The sequence below is a fragment of the Meles meles genome, chromosome 1 (assembly GCF_922984935.1).
Source record: "Meles meles chromosome 1, mMelMel3.1 paternal haplotype, whole genome shotgun sequence".
NCBI classification, from domain to species: domain Eukaryota; kingdom Metazoa; phylum Chordata; class Mammalia; order Carnivora; family Mustelidae; genus Meles; species Meles meles.
Window position 1 is genome coordinate 33,749,115 of NC_060066.1, and position 21,315 is coordinate 33,770,429.

General features: G+C 35.8%; 1 protein-coding gene across 2 annotated transcripts in view; it reads left to right on the plus strand.

Moving 5' to 3' along the window:
* LRP12 (LDL receptor related protein 12) overlaps positions 1-21,315 on the plus strand; it is a 79,517-nt gene that overhangs the window by 54,749 nt on the left and 3,453 nt on the right. For both annotated transcript variants that reach the window (XM_046027621.1, XM_046027613.1), the window contains 4 exons: positions 4,674-4,809; positions 13,869-14,071; positions 15,795-16,899; positions 18,661-18,793. In XM_046027621.1, the coding sequence (XP_045883577.1) occupies positions 4,674-4,809; positions 13,869-14,071; positions 15,795-16,899; positions 18,661-18,793 (1,577 nt within the window). The remainder of the gene's footprint in view (positions 1-4,673; positions 4,810-13,868; positions 14,072-15,794; positions 16,900-18,660; positions 18,794-21,315) is intronic.

Consider the following 21,315-nt stretch of genomic DNA (forward strand, 5'->3'; position numbering starts at 1 on the left):
ATAAATAAATAAAGTGTGTGTGTATATGTACATATTTATATAGAGATTTATATATATGATTATGTATAAACATTAGAGAAGCAATGGGTAGAATAGTAGAATTATAGAAACAGTTTTGTTGCAAAACAAAAAAAGATTCACTTTTTAAAGCACTGTTTTGTGAGTATATATCCCAACCTTATCCTTACCCTACCTTCTGCCCATGTTGTCAGATAACCAGTTAATTGGTGGCATAATTTCTCATTCTTTCCAGAGCATGATGGTGCCCAGTATGTATTAAATGAATAGTCATTGCCGCTTTCCACTTAGTCTGAACACATCTCACTATAGCATTCCAGGCATTACTACCAACCAGTCTGACTTGGGATCATGTGCTGTTATTTATTGACAGTTTATTGTAATCCAAGCAGTGTGCTAAGTCCTTTACCATAATAGTTGTATTTAACTAGGTGGTAGGTATAGTGTTTTAATCCCTATTTACAAGTGAGGGGATGGAGGCGTAAGTATTATCAAAGTGAGTATCTCACCACATATCTTTCATATAAAATATAAAATGAGTAACATTAATATAAATATAACAAACTAAGAAAAATTGAAATTACAATTGATAGTATGTACTTGAGCTGAAGGGTTATGATGAGTTAGGAATGGGGAATCATTAGAAGACACTGAAATAATGAAAAAATAGAGGACTCAGAAAAAGTTAATTGGGAGATTGGGGTAGATGTTAGGAGATAAAGCAGGCCTAAGAGGTGATGAAGGCAGTATCAGTGTTTAATTTGGAAATTTCTCATTTTAGTTGCTCTTAAGGCCTGAGTTATTTACTATGCTTGGAAGTCCTTAAAATTGCCTGTAATATTTTTTTATTTATTTGACAGACAGAGATCACAAGTAGGCAGAGAGGCAGGCAGAGAGGGAGGGAAGCAGGCTCCCCGCCGAGCAGAGAGCCTGACACGGGGCTTGACCCCAGGACCCCGGGATCATGACCCAAGCCAAAGGCAGAGGCTTTAACCCACCAAGCCACCCAGGCATCCAAAATTGCCTGTAATATTAAAGTAAATTTCCCTTTTACTTGAATTAAGTAAAGTGACTATTCCTTTAACCAACTGATGCCTAAGACAATAAGGATTCAGAATATACAATAAAAAGAAAGATTTGGGAAATACACTGTTCTGATCATGTTGAATTTGAGGTTGGAATGTCCAGTGGGCATTTGATTATGTAAAATCTCTGGGTTAGAGATCTTAAATGAATTGTAGAGCATAGTTGAAATTGTAAGAGGGAATGAGACCTTCCGTAGAGAGTGAGGAGAGCAGAAGGCTTGGGGATGAACTGCAAACACCAGCCTGCCAGAAGCTGGCCAAAGAGGACGATATAGAGCTAGAGAACTAACACAGAACAGTCAGAGGTAGGAGGTAAGCCAGAAGAAGTGATGTCAGCAAAGTCAAGGTACTAGAGTATCAAGAAAAAACAAATCCCTCTTAGATACTGCAGAGGGATCAAATAGGATGGGGATTGAGCATCCCTTTGATTCAGCAGTAAGGTCAGTGATGGTTTTGCCTGCTAGCAAGGTTTTTATGGAGTTGAGAATTGAAAGTCTGGTTTCAGTAGGCCAGAGAGAAAATGAAAAGTGAGAAAACAAGGAAAAATTTATGGGTACATCCTGATGGGTACATCCTGATGAGCCATCAGAAATGTAGTAGAAATATATCTTGATGATGGGAGATGGGGATGGGCATGATTTAGGGCCAAAATAGACTTTAGAGGTATTAAAGTAGCAACTTCTTATTTTAACACACAAGGAAGCCAAGACCCAAAGAGGTTTCATAGCTTACATTATGACAAAGCCAGTAAATGACAGGTTGAACAGGTAGCATCTAGATGTTATGATTCCAAATCTACCTATATAGATAGATCGATCGATAGATCGATCTATAGATACCAATCTATAGAAACCTATCTATAGGTATCTATAGGTATCTATAGATCAATCGATCTATGGATCTATCTATATATATATATGTGATAGACCTTCACTCAAATTTTTAACCCAAAGGGACAGAAACTTTCTTAATGGTTTCTAATGTTAATCTTACTCTTTCGGCATTTGAATTTATTCTTTCTTAAATAGAGAAAGGGAGAAGCTATGGTTGTTCTAGAGTATATTTATCTACATGCCCAATGTATAGCACATGGAAAAAATGTGTTGATAAAAAGCCACTGGCTAGATTTGAAACTAAATGCCAAACTCAGTCATGTCACATGTTGCAAATGTGCAAAGTTAAGTCAAAATATGTGTTCATAACCAATTAAAGGAGCAACATGATACTGTCATTTTGTTTTTAAAGTACTTATTGAGTTAGAAATGTGAAATACTAAATCTTAAAATATCCATTCTTATTTATGGCTGGCGTATCTTATTCTTGGGCAGTTGTATGAAAATAAAATAATCAAATAGTATTTTTGAGCATCCATATCGGAACATAACATACTTAGTTTTTGGTATAAGAGCACCACCTATGGGTTTCTCAGTATTCAGGGGGTAGAAATTTAAAACAAAACCTAATGAAATTCTTCCTGGCTTTTCCCCTGTAAGTACTCTATCCATTTATTTAAAGGCTAACAAATTGTCTGCTTTGCCATAAGTTATTCCTTCCTGGTTTTTTGTTTAGTATACTACTACCAAATGCTTTGGCAAGAGATAATGAAGAAAGGAAAAGTTCTGATAAATGAGTTAGGATATCTTTTCTTTAATTATTATCATGATAATTCATTAAATTTAAAAGCAAACCTCTGGCACGTCATTGTCAATGAGCTCACATTTAGATAAATTTAGTCTTTCTCTAAAGTATCATTCATCAAAATATAAAAAAAAATTATAAGGGAAATTTTTCTCTTAATGAAAGTTAACCAAAAATAATTTGAAGTTTCAACTCTGAGTGGGCAAGAAGATGTGTAATAGGCTTTCGATATATTATATCCTTGAAATATTCTATGTTATGGGTCTGTTTTCTAAAAGTGATTGAAAACAAGATCCTTTTGGGGCTATATACCCTAATTCTAGGGTAGATGCATTTTAGGCATGAACAATTTTTCTTCAGTAAAGTATACTTTCAAAACCTAGATTGCACTGTTTCTTCAGGGAATGGGTTATTCTATGGAAATAAGGATTGACTCCTTCAGCAATAAAGCTTGCTTTATCTTGATCATTATAGATAAACCTTTTTAAAATTGCATAGTGTGCTTCTTAGCATTCTAACCTTAATTGAGTGGATTGTAACCTCTGTTACCCAAAAAAATGCAATTTTTAGAATTGTAGTTATAATTATTCTTGCCTATCTATTAATGGGGTGAACTAATTTTTCAACTAACAGCAGAACCCAAAAAGATGGAAGTTCCAGCCACATACTACACCAGGCACTTTGCGTGCAAGGATTCCTGTGTTCACTCAGTCACTCTTTTAGCTAGGTTTGACTACTGAGTATTACGAAAGGAAAGTCTTCTCTCAGCTTTTGGAAGATAGGCAGTATTATACATGTTCTGAGTCGTCATGGTTTTCCACTCCAGCACATACTTTTTTTATTCTGAAAATTGCCCCCATTACTTCTGGTAACTGTCTCTGGACCCCGAGCAGCTGTTTAACTTACTTCTAATTTGCTGCTTCTCATCTGCTGCTGTTTTAAAAATCAAATAATCTGATATGTTGAAATTACATCAAATAAGAGGTTCTAAGGCTTTAAATTTTACTGAAAGCTTAAAACACTCATCATGTATTTTTTTGGACTCTAATGACTGTTTTTTAAATTGAAGGAGAATAAATTGTCACATTATCTGCTGACCTCTGGATAGGTAAGATGTGAATTACATCACTCTGAGAGTTCAAGATCGTGCAAGGAGAATAAACCAGGAAAGTCCTGGTAGTAGTTTAAGCTTGTTACTGTATTTCTTCATGATGTTCAGATATCTAATCACATTATGATATTTTAGTCACCTTTTCAGGCCTTTATTTTTAAAATAATTTAGGATTCATTTATCACCCTCTAATAAAATTTAGAAATATTAACAGAATAAATTAAAGAACTACTTTGCAGTAGTTTTGAAGTGTAGTGCTTTGCAGTCTTTGTCCAGTCACCCACTATCTTCGTCACAATCCGGCATCTTGCTATTATGTTTATATGTGCTTTCTATTTTTTATTTTGTTCAGAAGACTCTTTATATAATAGTCTTTTAATTTAAAGTGTCCAAAAACCAAAATGGTACTCTTAAACAACAGTAATTCAATAAACATTGAACTTTATAGTTAGTTTGTAATAAAGAAAATGAATTTACAAGGTGAGTTTTTTGAAAAAATTAGATGAATCAGCTGATCAATAGCCATGGCTAAAGCTAATAATCCTGACTTTTAAACTGTTATTCAAAGACCCAAATTGAAAACTTTTATGCCTCCCCAAAATGTGTACTTAATTAGAATGAAATACTTTGACTAAAAGGGAAGAAAATAAAATATCTTACTAAATAATAAAAGATCTGTAAGGTTGATGATGGCATATTTTATTGTGTATGATTTGATGTCTGATGTGTGGGTTTTGGTTTTTTTTTTAATAAACACTGATTTACTTAGTGCTTTGTTTTAAAGTATAATAATTAGCTAAGATTGCTTTGGCTTCTTCCAGCTTGTGGAGAGACTCCAGAACAAATTCGAGCACCAAGTGGTATAATCACAAGCCCAGGCTGGCCTGCTGAATATCCTGCCAGAATCAACTGCAGCTGGTTCATACGGGCAAACCCAGGGGAAATCATTACCATAAGGTAATTCTGATAACCCTTCTGAATTACTATATAATATTACAAAATATAAATTCAGTTTCCAAGTATCCATCACTCAGCATGCAGTTATATAAAAGTAATTTTCTAAAAATGTAATAAACTATAGGTACTAGCTCCATATAAGGGTCAGAATAATGGTCCATCCTTCCCCTACTATAAGGGTATGTGTTTTGAATATTTTTCTGATGGTTGTAATGGATTTCCACTGAGCCATCCATATTTTTGTAGATCACCTTTTAACAAAATGTGCACATTTGTAAAATAGCTTATTAGTATCAAGAGTGTAATCTTTGGCTGTGGGACAAATAAACAAAACTCACTAATCCACTTGGAAACCTAGCCCATAACCTTAGTCTTATTAGTAGAGTCCTCTGTCTTAACAAGCTAAAACATGATTGTAGTGTTTACCTGTGTATATGAATGTATTTAAGACTTGAAAGGGGCACCTGGGTGGCTCAGTGGGTTAAAGCCTCTGCCTTCGGCTCAGGTCATGATCTCAGGGTCCTGGGATCGAGCCCCGCATCGGGCTCTCTGCTCAACAAGGAGCCTGCTTCCCTCTCTCTCTGTCTGCCTGCCTCTTTGCCTACTTGTGATCTCTGTCAAATAAAAAATAAAATCTTAAAAAAAAAAAAAGACTTGAAACAAGCTGATAATGTGTCTAGAAAAATCTTTTTTATAACTTTGAAACACAAGAACTTTTGAAAGAGAAATAAACAAAAGTTTAAGATTCTAATAAATATAAATAAAGATTAAGATTCATTTTAAAAACATTTAAAATTGCAGAAAAGCACTATGGGGATAAGATAGTAAGGAGAGAAGATTCAGTGGAAGTAGATAACGCTCGCTTAAGGAAATTATATCAAGGCTATTAGGAAAAAAATTTGCCCAAGGGGAGAAAAAGAAAAAATTACTGTGCCTTAATAAATAAATGGTTAGATCTGAAACACAAATCAGAAAGTCACGCCTATCACAGAGGCAATGTCTGTAAAGGCATCTTCAACATCGTTTCATTAGTAATATTTTTATAGGTAGGAGGTATGGGATTTTAGATTTAGAAGAGACCTGGCAGATCACAGATTTAAATCCCTTCTTATATTTTTAAAAAGTAAGATTATAAGTTTAGCCTACTTTTGCAGGGGTTTTTGAAATATAATTAATGAACATACAATGTTATATTAGTTCAAGTGTACAACATAGTGATCAACAATTCTCTACATTATTCAGTACACAACCATGGTAAGGTAGTCACCATCTGTCACCTTACCAGTGTTACTATAATATATTGACTACATTCCCTATGTTGTACTTTTCATCCTGTGACTTATTTATTTTACAACTGGAAGTTTGTACCTCTTAATCCCCTTTGTCTATTTCATCCATCTTCCTTATTTATATCCCTTAACTAATGAGACAACCAGTGTCTCTTGAGAAACACAACTGTGTTCAATCCCCCTTTTTCTGTGGAAGCCATAAAACAGGGGCCATCTGGTTTGTTTTCCTCTGGTCCCTTGTGCCCCAAGCCATATCTTCCGGAACACTGAAGCTGAGCTTGTATAGAAACTGTTCTCTGAGAAGTGTGATTCTCTTGCCTGATGGATTGTTAGTATGTGCCACTAAGATGATCCTTGTGCAGTAGTGCCAGTGTTGGAACCCGGACAATATGCCTATTTTCTGTTGCTTATGACTAAGTATAAACATGTTTACAAAATAGCGTTTTAACCATAGGGATTCCTTGTATTGGATTTCTTTCAACATAAAACTAGAGTTTTTAGAGATTTTTATCTTTTACCTAAAAATCCAACCCCAAAATTAAATTTGCCGCCTACCAGCTCAGTTCCATAAGACTTGGAAATTCTTGCCATCACGGAGGAGGCTACCTGGAGTACTGCCATTTGGTTCTGAGCATGTGTTGGACCCTTGAGATTTTACAAAGAAACACTAAAACCAAGCACAATACTAAAATGCAGAACAAAATTAGATATAGGCCATACTTCTAAAAGAAAATTTCCTAAATTCCAGAATAAGTTAATGAATTTGGATTTACACAGCCCAGTGAGATTAGAAGGTGATTTTAGTAATTGTCCTAGTTCTTACTGAAATCATTATCATTAAAAATACCAAACTTTAAAAAGATCACACATACACACACACAAGGATAGTCAAGTTTCACTTGTGAATATTGGTGTAATCTTAAATTGTTCAAAAGAAATTTATACATGATCAAATGCAGCTCATTTAGACAGAAAAGTGAGTCTATTAGAAAATTCTAAATTAATTTACCATATTGACAAGTCAAAGAAAGTGTATGATTATCTAGAATAGACAGATGTTTTAAAGCATCTTGATAGGGGCACCTGGGTGGTTGAGTCAGTTAAGCATCTGCCTTTGGTTCAGGTCATGATCCCAGGGTTCTGGGATTGCGTCCCCATCATGCTGTCTCCTCCTTCCCTCTTGCTCTGCCTGCCACTCTGCCTATTTGTGCTCTCTCACTCTCTCTTTCAAATAAATAAAAATATTTTTTAAAGCATTTTTGATAAAAAGAAAACATCCATTCCTGAGTTTAGATAAAATTAAAATCTAGATAAAAGAGGGAGACTAAAATTATATGAATGATGTATAAGCAATACGTAGAGCTCTCCTTATAAAACTGGTTAAAAATGGTAACATGAAGACATTTTTACCTTATTCCTCGCCTTTGAAACTTAGCAAAATCAACAAAAGACAAGAGGAGATAGAAGATTGGATTTTAATTCCCTGCTTGAAGCCAAGAACTGGAGTCAGGGTGTTTTGCTCAAGAAAGAAGCCTTAAGGGGGTAGAGGGATGGGGTAACTGCGTGATGGACATTAAGGAGGGCACATGATGTAATGAGCAATGGGTGTTATATAAGACTGAGGAATCTCTGAATTCTCTCTCTGAAACTAATAATAAACTATATGTTAGCTAAATTTAAATAAAAATCAAATTTTAAAAAAAAATTTTTTTTTTTTAAAAGGCTGAAACAAACTTGCGTTAATCACTATCCACTGCCTGAACTTGAATGGGACTGAAAGCTTAGAGAGCTGGGAGGACATACCCTTACAAATAGGAATTTAACCAGAGTACCTGCTGACTCCACGACAGGCTCTGTAATGCTCTGAACTACCTCTGGAACGGAGACCCAGGTGAATGTAGCTACAGCACATAGGACAACACAGATGGGGGAGTACAGAAAGAGAGTGATGGAAAGGAGAGAGAGAATACCAGAAGAGCTTCTACAGAATGAGCCTTATTTCCAGAATGTAGGGAAAATATTAATACTAACAAAAACAGCCAACAAAACCCAAATACAAATTTACTCCAAACGTGATAAACTTTATTATTTTGTTTTTATTTATTGTAATTCCAGTACAATTAACACACAGTGTTATATTAGTTTCAGGTGTGTAATATAGTGACTCAGCCATTCTTCACATCACCCACTGCTCATCACAAGTGCACCAGGTTTTTTTTCCTTAATCTTTTTTTTTTTTAAGATTTTATTTATTTATTTGAGAGGGAGAGAGAGAGAGAGAGCATGAGAGAGGAGAGGTCAGAGGAAGAAGCAGACTCCCCACCGAGTAGGGAGGCCGATGTGGGGCTCGATCCCGGGACTCCAGGATCATGACCTGAGCCGAAGGCAGTCACTTAACCAATTGAGCCACCCAGGTGCCCCTTCCTTAACCTTTTTTATGCTGTGAACACTTTAGTAGTAGATCCTTTCCTAGAATGTTTTTAAACTCACAAATCAGAACACATATTATCACAAATGGAACCAATTATATCGAAGTATAGCTATGAGATATTTTTACAAGTTTGTATTATAGTAATATATGCTTATTAACATATTAGGAAGTGATGGTTCTAATAGCTACTGTAGTTTCAAGGTGATTTTTGAGTGTAAATAGTTATTCTAGATATCTATTAAAGCTGAAATATAATGTGTAATTATCTGTGATCTTCGCTAGTGATCGGTACTGTAAATACTATCGTGGTTTGTTGTTTATATTCATAAGTGGAATGCAAAATTTCAGTTAGAGATTAGTGAAAGTAAGGTTGTAAATTTTTCCACCAAATTTGAGAGGCGAATAGAAACACAGAATACTCCCACTTGGGCTTTGTTAGAACAGAAGTTTTAGTATTTGAATTACAACATCTAAAAGATAACTACTGAAAAAATAGATAGCAATCTTGAGTATCTGGTAAAGTAAAAGAAACTTGAAAAAAAAAAAAAAAACAAAAACAAAGCCTGTGAATACAAAAGAACACAGGAAAGGAAGAAAATGAAGAATCTCCCCCAACAGAAGGGTGGTCAATAAAAAACTCATTTAACCTTTAAAAGACAGTCTGATCAGGTTTATTGGTTCGTTGATTGGTATGACCCTTCTATAAAGGGCTTCTAAGAACATACCTAAAATAAACACAGTTTGGAAAGGGATAATAGAAAAAGATAAGCTTTGGATATACTGATAAAGAGAAAGCTAGTGTAGGAAGATTAACATTAGGTGTAATTGAGCTTAAGACACAAAATACTAGTAACAAATAACCCACTAGGGAATGGAATCATGATAAACTTTGTGTACCTCATAACATAGCCTAAAATACATGCAAATCAGCAAAATATGGAGAATTACCAAGTTTGATCCTGTTAGTGGAAGTTAATAAACATATCTTTAATCAGAATTCCATAGATTAAACAAAAATAGTAAAGACAGAAGATTTGATAAACAAAAATTAACAAGCTTGATTAGGAACATGTATTTTACATATGTGTATGTTTATATTTATTTCCGTGAATAGAGAATACACATTGTTTTCAAAAACATAGGGAACATTTATTTTAAAAATTGATTATGTTTTAAACCACAAAGGAATTCTGAATTCCATTTCCCAGACTTTGCATCATTCAGATTGTGTTCTCTGACCACAATGCAGTTATATAAGAAGCCACAATAAAAAACTGGGGGGAAGTAACAACAAAACACATATGTTTGAAAGCATATTCCTAAATAACTCCTGCACTAATGCTGAAAATCACAGTAGAACTCATAAAATATTTTGAAAATAACCATAATGAAAGTATTACATATTAAAACTGTTGGAACACATTGATAGAGTACTTAATGAAAAATCTACAGCTTGAATGCATTGACTTAAAAATAAGCAGAATGGGAAATAAATGAGCTCAGAATTTACGTAAGCATATAGAAGGAAAACTACAGAGTAAATCTTAAGTAGAAAAAGTAGTAAGAGAAGACCAGAAAATAATTAAATAGAAGGAATAAACAGGGGCGCCTGGGTGGCTGAGTGGGTTAAAGCCTCTGCCTTCCACTCAGGTCATGATCCCAGGGTCCTGGGATCGAGCCCCGCATGGGGCTCTCTGCTCAGTGGGGAGCCTGCTTCCTCCTCTCTCTCTGCCTGCCTCTCTGCCTACTTGTGATCTCGGTCTGTCAAATAAATAAATAAAATCTTTAAAAAAAAAAAAAAAAAGAAAGAATAAACAATATGATTCAATAAAATAAAAAAACTGGCTTTCTGGAAACCTTGGGGAAATAAATCTCAAGGCAAAACTAAAGAGAAAAGGTACTAGTAAGAATGAGCAAAAATGCCTATAAATTATAAATATAATAATAGAGACTTCTGAAGTCATAAGGCAATATTAGGGTATTATGAATGGTCTGTGGTAAGTCTGTCATATAATTAGATGAATTGGGCCATTTTCTAGAAAATGTAAATTACCAAAAATGATTTAAGAATTGATTTCACTAAAGAAATTGAATCAACATTCAGAAAAAGATGCTAAACCCAAGTAGTTTTCCCGGTGGTTGTTACTAAATGAATAGATAAGGAATTCCTTAACCTGATAAAAGGCATTTGTTAAAACAATTTTTAATCAAATTTAATATTGAAGTTAATTTTAGTACCAAGGGCCAGGATGAGGATGCTTGCTTTCACTGCTTATACTAGAACACCGAGTCTCCATGCAACAGGACAATAAATAGAAAGGAACAATATGAAAAATAGGGAGGAAGAGATGAAACTCTCCTTGTTTGCCACTACTGTGCTTATCTCCATAGAAAATCCAAGCAAATATAAAACCCACAGATACGGGGAAAAAAAGATTTTAATATAAGAAAATGCTATTGCAGCTTTGTAATGAATTTTACTATCAAGATAAAATGATTTCTACAAAAATTTAAATTCTCAAAAGTGACTCAAAAGGTTAGGGAAAGCTGATTAAGGCAAAAAACAAAGAAATTGAAAATTTCTACCTTAGAGCTGTACTTTAAACAGGCACAGGGCACAGGTATGTGATCATTGTTATACAAACTACTATGAAGTATAAAAAAAAGAAAACCTGAAAATTAATTTTACTTTTAAATGTAGTTTAACAATCCTAAAGGAAATATTAGCAAACCAAATCCAAGAGTGTATACGTGAATAGGTATTCATTGATCCTTTCTTTTGTTCTGGGCAAGGATCCTGCTTTCCTCAATCTTAAACATTTTAGTGGATAAAGTGTATTAAGGGATTCCTTAGCTTAAAACTGATTAGCCCACTCATAAACCATTATCAACTTTGGATAAAAGTTTTTTAAAACTATTCATAAGTCCTGGAAAATAATCAGAAACTGACAGAAACCGGAGGGAACTAAGCCCTTGAAAGAAGGGATCCACGCTGGTGAGCTATGTTTGCTTCCTGTTAGCGCCCCAGGCAGAATGGAGTAACTAGAACTCAGTCTTGTGTGCTTGAGGTGGTATCACAGGGTGGAGTTGAGGCTGTCAGAGTAGCTGGAAATTAAAAAGGCAAATCCTGAAAAAGAGAGAGCCCCAGTGTAGGAAGCCCTTATATCTGCATGTAAATTCTCCTCAGATTTTTTGCTCTTTTCTGAGCTGTGCGTGCTTAAGAGACGCTGAGGAAGCTGCTGCAAGATTTCAGCAGCTGTGCTCTGCTGCTGAGGCAGAGTTTGGAGTCTGCAGCCTGCTGAGTTTCAGGACCTGGGTACATACCTTGGGATTTTACTGAAACCATGGAAATACCATACATTATCAGGAAAAACAACGTCCTAAAATTAAGAATTAATTAAGAATTCACCTAAGACTTAAGGGCAAACCTGAACCAAACCTCCACAAGTGCACGGTGACCAGACCAGGATGTTCCCTGCATGATAAAACGAAGTTAAGTGTAGAAATCTTGACCCGTCCCTGAGAACACACAAAAATGAATTCAAGATAAATCCTAGATATGAATGTAAAAGCTAAAACTCTAAAATACTGGAAGAAAACATTGTCGAATATCTTGGCTCAGGCAAAGGTATTTTAGAGAGGACACTAAAAGTACTAAACATAAAGGGAAAAATAAATTAGGCTTCATCAAAACTAAAATTAAAAACCTCTGTTCATTAGAAGATAGCGTTAAGAAAATGAAGAGGCCATCCATAGAAACCAGAAGAAAATATTAGCAATACACATATCTCACAAAAAACTTGAGTCCAGAATATAAAATTCATTTTTATAACTTGAGAAAACAACCAGTGTTTTTAAATGGGCTAAAGACTTGAACAGACACTTCACAGAAGATGTAAGAATGGCCAGTAAGCACATGAAAAGATGTTAACATTAGTCTTCAGGGAAGTGCACGTAAAACCACAGTGAGAGATGTCAGTTCACACCAACTAATGGCTGAGGTTAAAAGGACTGACGTCACCACCTATTGGAGAGAATGTGGGGCAGATATCTGTACATATATCTTGCATTATAGACATGCCCCCTAATAGGTACATGTTTATACCACATAGAGAATTTTTAAGTAAATAAGAAAAATTTCTGATGGATGAAGGATGATATAACAAAGCAATTCATAGGAAAAGAAATAGTAAACATAGGAAAAAGTGTTTCAATCTCAGTAAATAAGGAAATGCAAAATAATTGGCAAAGTTTTTTAAAAAGAATATCCCAGTTTTCCAGAATCATGGAGTATAAGGTTCTTTCATAAAACTCAATGGAAATTAATTGGTGTAAATATTTCTGTTGCTGTCTGTCAGATTTAAAGTGGAATTTTGTCTTTGACCTAGCAATTCTACTTCTAGAGAAATTTGTCCGAGAGAATTATTTGCTCATGTAGAGATACCTGTATAAGGATTCTTTAAAGCATTGTTCATAATAAAAACTAGATACAATCAAATTATCTGTCAGTCTTTGTTATAGTTACTCAGACTATTTAAAGAGGAAATACCCTGATGTAAAAATCCTTGGAAAATTAATTTCATTATCACAATTCAAGACAGAGGCAAGGAAATAAATTCAGATATTCTTTTCTTGGTGGAGACATGTTATTGGAGAATAGTATTTTAGTTTCTCTTTTTTCATAGCAGTAGCTAAATTTGTATGTGCTTTTGACTTCTTTTGCATGCTGATATTTTGTGAACTACAAGTCAATCTTTGACTTTTACATAACTTCTGAAAAAAAAAAGAAATATTCACAAACTTGGAGATTTTTTTCTCTGATAAAGATTGTTTGTTCGTTTTTACTTTTTTTACTTTCCTCGAATTTGTGCTATTTGCTCTCCTGAAAATGTAAGCTGTAAACTTTTCACGAAGCAAGCAAATGAACCAGTCTAATCTAAGAAGAAGCTGACTTTCCCTGTGTATACTTCAGTTTATCAGATTATGGAGTGACATTTCTTGTTCAAATACAGGACAATTAGGATATTCTGAATTAGAAGTGATCCTTCCTAAACACAAACAGAAGAAAAAGAAACAAGGTGCCAACTATTTTACCTGAGGGTTTTTTTGGAATCGGGTATTACTTATGAAGAAGTATTATTTGAGAATCTGGTAAAGAAATATAAACATGAGGAACATAGAAACAGTGTTATTGTTTGCTGATGATATGGTTGTATGCCTGCAAAACCCAGGAGAATCAATGAACATGGAGGCTTAAAGTCCTCAGTAACATTGTATTATTATGAAATTTTTTCCAAAATTGCCCTTATTAATAGCCTTTTCTGACTTTTTATTTCTAGTTTTCAGGATTTTGATATTCAGGGGTCCAGAAGATGCAGTTTGGACTGGTTGACGATAGAAACCTACAAGAATATTGAAAGTTACAGAGCTTGTGGTTCCACAGTTCCGCCACCGTATATTTCTTCCCAAGACCACGTCTGGATCAGGTTCCATTCCGACGACAGTATCTCTAGAAAGGGTTTCCGACTGGCATACTTTTCAGGTGTGTTTTTAAAAAAGGAGAAAGATAATGAACAGAATTCTGTAGTATAAGTACCGAGTCACTTTGGGGCGAGTCTTCTAAAACAATATCCATTTAATTGTGACTAAGCCTCAAGGCTATTGACATTGAAGAAGGTTCAGATGCTCTAGAGCACAGTCTCAGAAAGGTGTTTTGTATATTCTAATAAAATAATCAATTTTATAATCTGAGGTCAACTTTCTTTTTAAATATTTAAATGCACTTATTTTAAAAGTAACTTTTCCCCCTCAAGTGTTTACTGATACTCTGAAAATTATTTCAGAATGTATTTTTGTGTCTGACCATTGTCTTTACAGCTTCACAGAAAAGACATTTCATCTCACTTCTGTGACTTGTAGTATCAGAAGTCTTCCTATACTACTCTGAATCTCTGAATCTTTTCTTTCAAAAAGTGTGACCAGATCATAAATATGTGTTTAACTCAGAGTATTAGAATTATATATACTTTTTGCTGAAAATCATTTTACATCTAAAATTTGTAATCGTCTTTCAGCAAATATGGAGCTTTTTCCTCTTTTTTCTTAAAAACCCACTCTTTGTAATACATAGCTTCTGAAGCACCTTTTCTGTCACCTCTTTACCAATAAGTAAATTGTTAATGGAGAAGTAAGTGTTATCTTAAACATTGTTAGTTTTGGGGACCATAAATACATAATGTTTGATTTTCTTCCCCCACCTCGTTATTGGTGTATGTTTAGGATGGTACACTATAATAATTAGAATTTTATAGGCATTTTAAGTTTTTTTCTCTTTCCCCTTACTATTTTGATGATAAATTTATACCTTTAGCTGGGATTCATGCAGCATTTTGCATTTATGTAAAACAAGAGAATTATAAAATGGAAGTGTTTTCTTATAATACATGAAACATTACCAACTGTATATAAAGTTAATCTTGGGATAATCTTAGCAGAAATTTGGGTCTAAATAACAGGATTAAGAAATAGTGTATGCTGTGTGATACATAGCAAAATATCGTATACATATAAATAAGAACTAGAAAAGAATATGAAAAATATGAAAAAAATTGATTTGGAAAGGTGATTATTATGGGTGAATTTTTCTTTATTTCAATATGTCTGTCCTTCTAATGATGTTTATACAATAAATTATGTAAAAATTTTAGGCAGTATAGTCTATTGGCTCATGTATCTTAGATTTCTAAATGTTCTACAGTCAAATAGCTCTCTATAAAAGCAAAATTGTTCTCCTCCCTTTTTTTTTCCAAGTTTTTATTTCAATTCCAGTTTAACATGTTAACACAGCATAAAGTTGATTTCAGGAGGAGAACTTAGTGATTCATCACTTACATACAACACGGGGTGCTCTTGTCACAGCAGGTACCCTCCTTAATACCCACCACCCATTTAAGCCATCCCTCCACCCACCTCCCCTCCAGCAACCCCTGGTTTGTGTTCTCTTCACTTGAGGTCAAAATACAGAGGTCTTCATGGAATAAACAATAGGTGTTTAATAAATTGAATTGTTAAGCCAATATTAATTTGTTGAGCCGATATTAATTTGCCATTAGTACCTATTTTTTAAAACAAGATTTTTTTAAAACCCCTATCATTAGGACTTAGTTAACGTTTATTATAAAAATACCACTTACTGTTCTGTATCTTTTAAAGAGTGGTTTTTCCCCCTTTCCCTCTCTATCTCGGTCCTCCCCATGCCCTCCCAGGGAAATCTGAAGAACCCAGCTGTGCTTGTGATCAGTTCCGCTGTGGCAACGGCAAGTGTATTCCCGAAGCCTGGAAATGCAACAGCATGGACGAGTGCGGAGACAGGTCTGACGAGGAGGTCTGCGCGCGGGAGGCTGACCCCCCGACAGCCGCTTCCTTTCAGCCCTGTGCCTACAACCAGTTCCAGTGTCTGTCTCGGTTCACCAAGGTTTACACTTGCCTCCCCGAATCTTTAAAATGCGACGGCAACATTGACTGTCTGGACCTCGGAGACGAGATCGACTGTGACATGCCAACCTGCGGGCAGTGGCTAAAATATTTCTACGGTACTTTCAATTCTCCCAATTATCCAGATTTCTACCCTCCTGGAAGCAACTGCACCTGGTTAATAGACACCGGTGATCATCGTAAAGTCATTTTACGCTTCACCGACTTTAAACTCGATGGGACTGGGTATGGCGATTATGTCAAAATATACGATGGATTAGAGGAGAATCCACACAAGCTTTTGCGAGTCTTAACGGCTTTTGATTCTCATGCACCTCTTACGGTTGTTTCTTCTTCTGGACAGATCAGGGTCCATTTTTGCGCCGACAAAGTGAATGCCGCAAGGGGATTTAATGCCACTTACCAAGTAGATGGCTTCTGTTTGCCTTGGGAAATACCCTGTGGGGGTAACTGGGGGTGTTACACAGAACAGCAGCGCTGTGATGGGTATTGGCATTGCCCAAACGGAAGGGATGAAATAAATTGCACCATGTGCCAAAAGGAAGAATTCCCATGTTCCCGAAACGGTGTCTGTTATCCTCGTTCTGATCGCTGCAACTATCAGAATCATTGCCCAAATGGCTCAGATGAAAAAAACTGCTTTTTTTGCCAGCCAGGAAATTTTCACTGTAAAAACAATCGTTGTGTGTTTGAAAGTTGGGTGTGTGATTCCCAGGATGACTGCGGTGATGGCAGCGATGAGGAGAATTGCCCGGTAATTGTGCCTACCAGAGTCATAACTGCAGCCGTCATAGGGAGCCTTATCTGTGGCCTGTTGCTGGTCATTGCATTGGGCTGTACCTGTAAGCTCTATTCTCTGAGAATGTTTGAACGAAGGTCAGTATCAAGACGAAACTGTAGTGGTTGTGCCTGCTACAGTAAACATGGTCCCAGTGTTTGCAACAGAACTTTAGCATAATCAGCAATAGACTTTGGTTTTATACTATTTTTGAAAATAAATATCTTTTCATGATTTATGAAATGACTGTGAAAAGATTAAGACCCAAGAGACTAAACACATTTTAAAAACTAGTAAATGCTTAGAGTTACAAGGTGAGAAAAGCCAATCTGTATTTACCAGTTTCTATTTTCTGATTAATCTGTTTTATAGAAACTTTGCAAGCTGCAGTTCTCAGTTTTAAGGTTTTAACCTGTGTTTTTATACATATGAATTCAGCAATTGGAAATATTTGAGAACCTATTATGTTCAAAGCACTATACAGATGAGTAGAAAAATGGATAAGGCATAATCTCACAGGTACTTTACAGTTAGCAGGAAGTCACTGGCAGGTGGAATAAGATGACAAAAACATAAATGCTGTGAGAGCTTTAAAACAAAGTGGTAAAAAAGTCAAAAGATACCCAATTTGATGAGGGGATATGGAAAGGCTTCTATTGAGGAAGTGCCATTTGAAATCTGTTAAGTAGAATGTAGATAGGGAGAAGGTATTGTAGTTGAAAAAATTAGCCTGGGAAAATGTGTAAAAGTTGGACTCCCCAACATGACTTGAGAAAGCAGCACACAGTTCAGTGTGTGTGAAGCCGAAGATACATATGAAGGGCTGAAAGGTAAAACTTGGAACACGGGGCCAGTGTCATGGTGCGGGCGAGCATAAGAGCCATGTGCCAAGAGTTCTCAGTTAAGTAAGAAATGGTCGAGTATTAAAGGGTGACCTTCAGGGAAGGTTTTCTTCCATGTGGTGCAGGATAGACTGGACCTGGGAGAAGCTGATGGCAGAGAGAGTGGTCCCTTAAGAGGCTATTACAGAGAAAGTGCCCTACGTTCCAGGAGAGTTACAAATAATAGATGGGACGAGAACTTCACGTCCCAGGCAGCTAAGCTAATAGATGCACAGAATCAAAGTAATCATGCTGACTCTTTTCTTTGGACAAGTATAAATGGCCAGAAGACTTCTTACTACATTGCAGCGTAAGAGCTCAGTGAAGAGTCTGAGGTCTTGAGTTTAAGAACAAGCTGTGCGGGAAAGTGTGTTAGTGACTCCCTTCACTCTTTTCCTCGTCTGTAAACGAAATGTATTGAACTTGATAATTACTTTCACCAAAATCCAAGATCCCCTTTATGTTCTTAGGGGTTTAAAGATCTAAACACCTTTACCTTTTATGGGGATTTCTAATTCATTAAAACTTAGTGATCCAGGGGCGCCTGGGTGGCTCAGTGGGTTAAGCCGCTGCCTTCGGCTCAGGTCATGATCTCAGGGTCCTGGGATCGAGTCCCGCATCAGGCTCTCTGCTCAGCAGCGAGCCTGCTTCCCTCTCTCTCTCTCTGCCTGCGTCTCTGTCTACTTGTGATCTCTCTCTGTCAAATAAATAAATAAAATCTTAAAAAAAACAAAAACAAACAAAAAAAAAACTTAGTGATCCAGGCTCCTGGTATAAAGCCCCATGAAGATAGACTGTCTTCTTTATCTTTGCATTTTCAGTGTAGGAAAGGTATAGATAGTCAATAAATGTTGGTTGACTAAGCTTTAAAAATGGCCAAAATACTAAGGTTCAGATTGTCTTCATCGTTGATTAAAAAATTTTTAGTTTAATTTGCCTTTTTGTTAACCCTTCTTATCCCCCTATTTTCTCTCAAAGGTCATTTGAAACACAGTTGTCAAGAGTGGAAGCAGAATTGCTAAGAAGAGAAGCTCCTCCCTCCTATGGACAACTGATTGCTCAGGGTTTAATTCCACCAGTTGAAGATTTTCCTGTTTGTTCACCTAATCAAGTATGTTGCAATTTGGATTTCTGTTTCATAAAACGAATTCTATATTTGTATATATGATAAAGGACCTTTGTCTTAATTTTTGCAGTCAAATCAAGGATTAAATATATGGAGAATTTGAAATTTTATTTATTTCATTGTATTTAACAAATACTACGAAATCAGTTTTTTATTTTTCTGATTTAGTTATGTGATTCTTAAGCATTTTACTGTTTAGGGTGATTTGATGCATTAAAATTCAGAGGTAAAGTTTGGTAAGTTGTTTTCTACTTGAACTAAATATCTAGAAGATTAAGAATGAATGTTAAAGTTAGTATGCTAGTAATGTATTAGTAACATGCTAGATTAACCAGTTAATAAGTAAAAGTAATTGCAATTAAGTAACATTTCCACCTGACTTAAGGTAAAACTTCACAGCTAGATTTTATGGTGGTTAAGAATTCATTTCCTTTTCTTTAAATAGTAACTCATTCTTTATTAATATTTCTAAATTTTTAAAATTTCTAGTAGCACTTTTTAAAAATTTCTTTTTCAGCAGTGACTGGATGGGCGGCCCAGTCAAGTGTCCCGAGTCTTGATCTCAGCTCAGGTCTTGATCTTAATGTCTTGAGTTTAAGCCCCACAATGTGTTCCATGAAGAGCTTGGAGCCTATAATCAATCAGTCAATAAAATTGTTTCTTCCTTTCTTTCCTATCTTTCCCTTCTTTTTCAATGCTTTAATTATACCACGGCTCATAAAAGCATAAGGATGGGGTGCCTGGATAGCTCAGTTGGTCAAGTGTCCGATTATTAATTTCAGCTCAGGTCATGATCTCAGGGTCATGGAATCAATCTCCACTTCTGGCTCCTTGCTTAGTGGGGAGTCTGCTGAAGATTCTCTCCCTCCATTTCCCACTGTATCCCGCCCCCCACCTTCAAGCATGTAGCCAGTTGTGGAGTTAGAGGAAGCACAGTCTACACAAGGCAGGTCTCATCTTTGTAGAAGTTACAAGTTCAAGGGTTCCCAAAATGATTTTTAGTTTTGACAATTCACTGCATGGACTTAAAACACACTAAAAGCTGTTATACTCACGGTTTTGGTTTATTACAGGGAAGGACCTAGATTAAATCAGCCAAAGGAAAAGACACATAGAACAGGGTTCAGGAGGGTACCAAACACAGATCTTGCAGTTCTCCTCTCCCCATAAAGTTAAGACAGTGTTACTCTCTCAACGCAGCGGTATAACTGTGTGCACAGAGTATTGCCACATAGCGAAGCTCACCCAAGACTGGGCCTCCAGAGTTTTCTGGGGCTCCTTTACATAGGTACGATTAACTGCGCAGGTGGCTGATCTGCTGACCCAGCATACCAACCCTGCCTCACATTGCTGGTGTGGCTTTGAGCCTCCCCCTCACACAGCGTTCTCTGTATCTGGCTGGTCCAGGGCCTAGGCAAGGACACCCCGTCAGAGATGACACTGTAAGGGCTTAGAGATCCTGTCCCAGAAGTAGAGGGCAAAAGTCAGACCTCATCTGGGGTAAGGTTTAATTCTTTACTACATACTACACCATTCTTTAGGTTTATAATTTACCTTTATGAGGGAATTCTCCTTCAACAAAGTTTTAAAATAAAGTACATTTGTGAATAGTAAGCTAGATTTTATTCAGTTTATGAGATTAAACTTTCAAGTTTAAAACTTTTGGTAACAAATTCTCAAATTTTCTTAAGTTTTTAAAAAGAAAAATATTCTCAATTACTATCCCATACAATAATAGAAATGCTTTTTCCTTTTCTAAGATTTTATTCATTTATTTGACAGAGAGAGAGACAGGGAGAGGGGAACACAAGCAGGGGGAGTGAGAGAGGGGGAAGTGAGCAGGGAACCCAATGCGGAGCTGGATCCCAGGACTCTGGGATCATGACCTGAGCAGAAGTCATACGATTGACGACTGAGCCACCCAGGCACCCCTAGAGATGCTTTCTTAAGAATGCTTTCTTCTGCATCATAAACTGAAGAAGGATATAAAATTATTCTTAAAACATTCATGATATCCCCTTATAAAATCTAATGTTAAATTAATTTTAATTAAGCAGACTTGTAACTAAGTAGAGAACTTCACCTCGCTGTGACAGACTGTAATGGGAAAGTCAGCATTGTTGATCTTGATGGGAGATAGTTACATAAAAGGCAAGCTTGTCTGCAGAGCCTTCTGTTCATTACTGGGTGTAACACAGTGCTCGCACAAAAGCCTCAGAACTCGAATGCTGAATGGTGAGGACCACATGTATGAAGTTCCTTAGGGATGTGAACCCTTTTTTTAAATTTATAATTAGGTACTTCTTAATTTGTGGAAAATCTCGATTTGTATAGCAAATCTATGTATGCTGATATTCAAACTTCTTACTGACAATCTGTGGTTTACTAAGGCTAGATTATTAAATATTCCTATGAAAGTAGTTTCTTTGCTTTCTCTGAATTATATTCCTGAGTTTATATTTTACAAGTAAATTTAATAACCATCTTGAAGAGATGAAGAGCACACG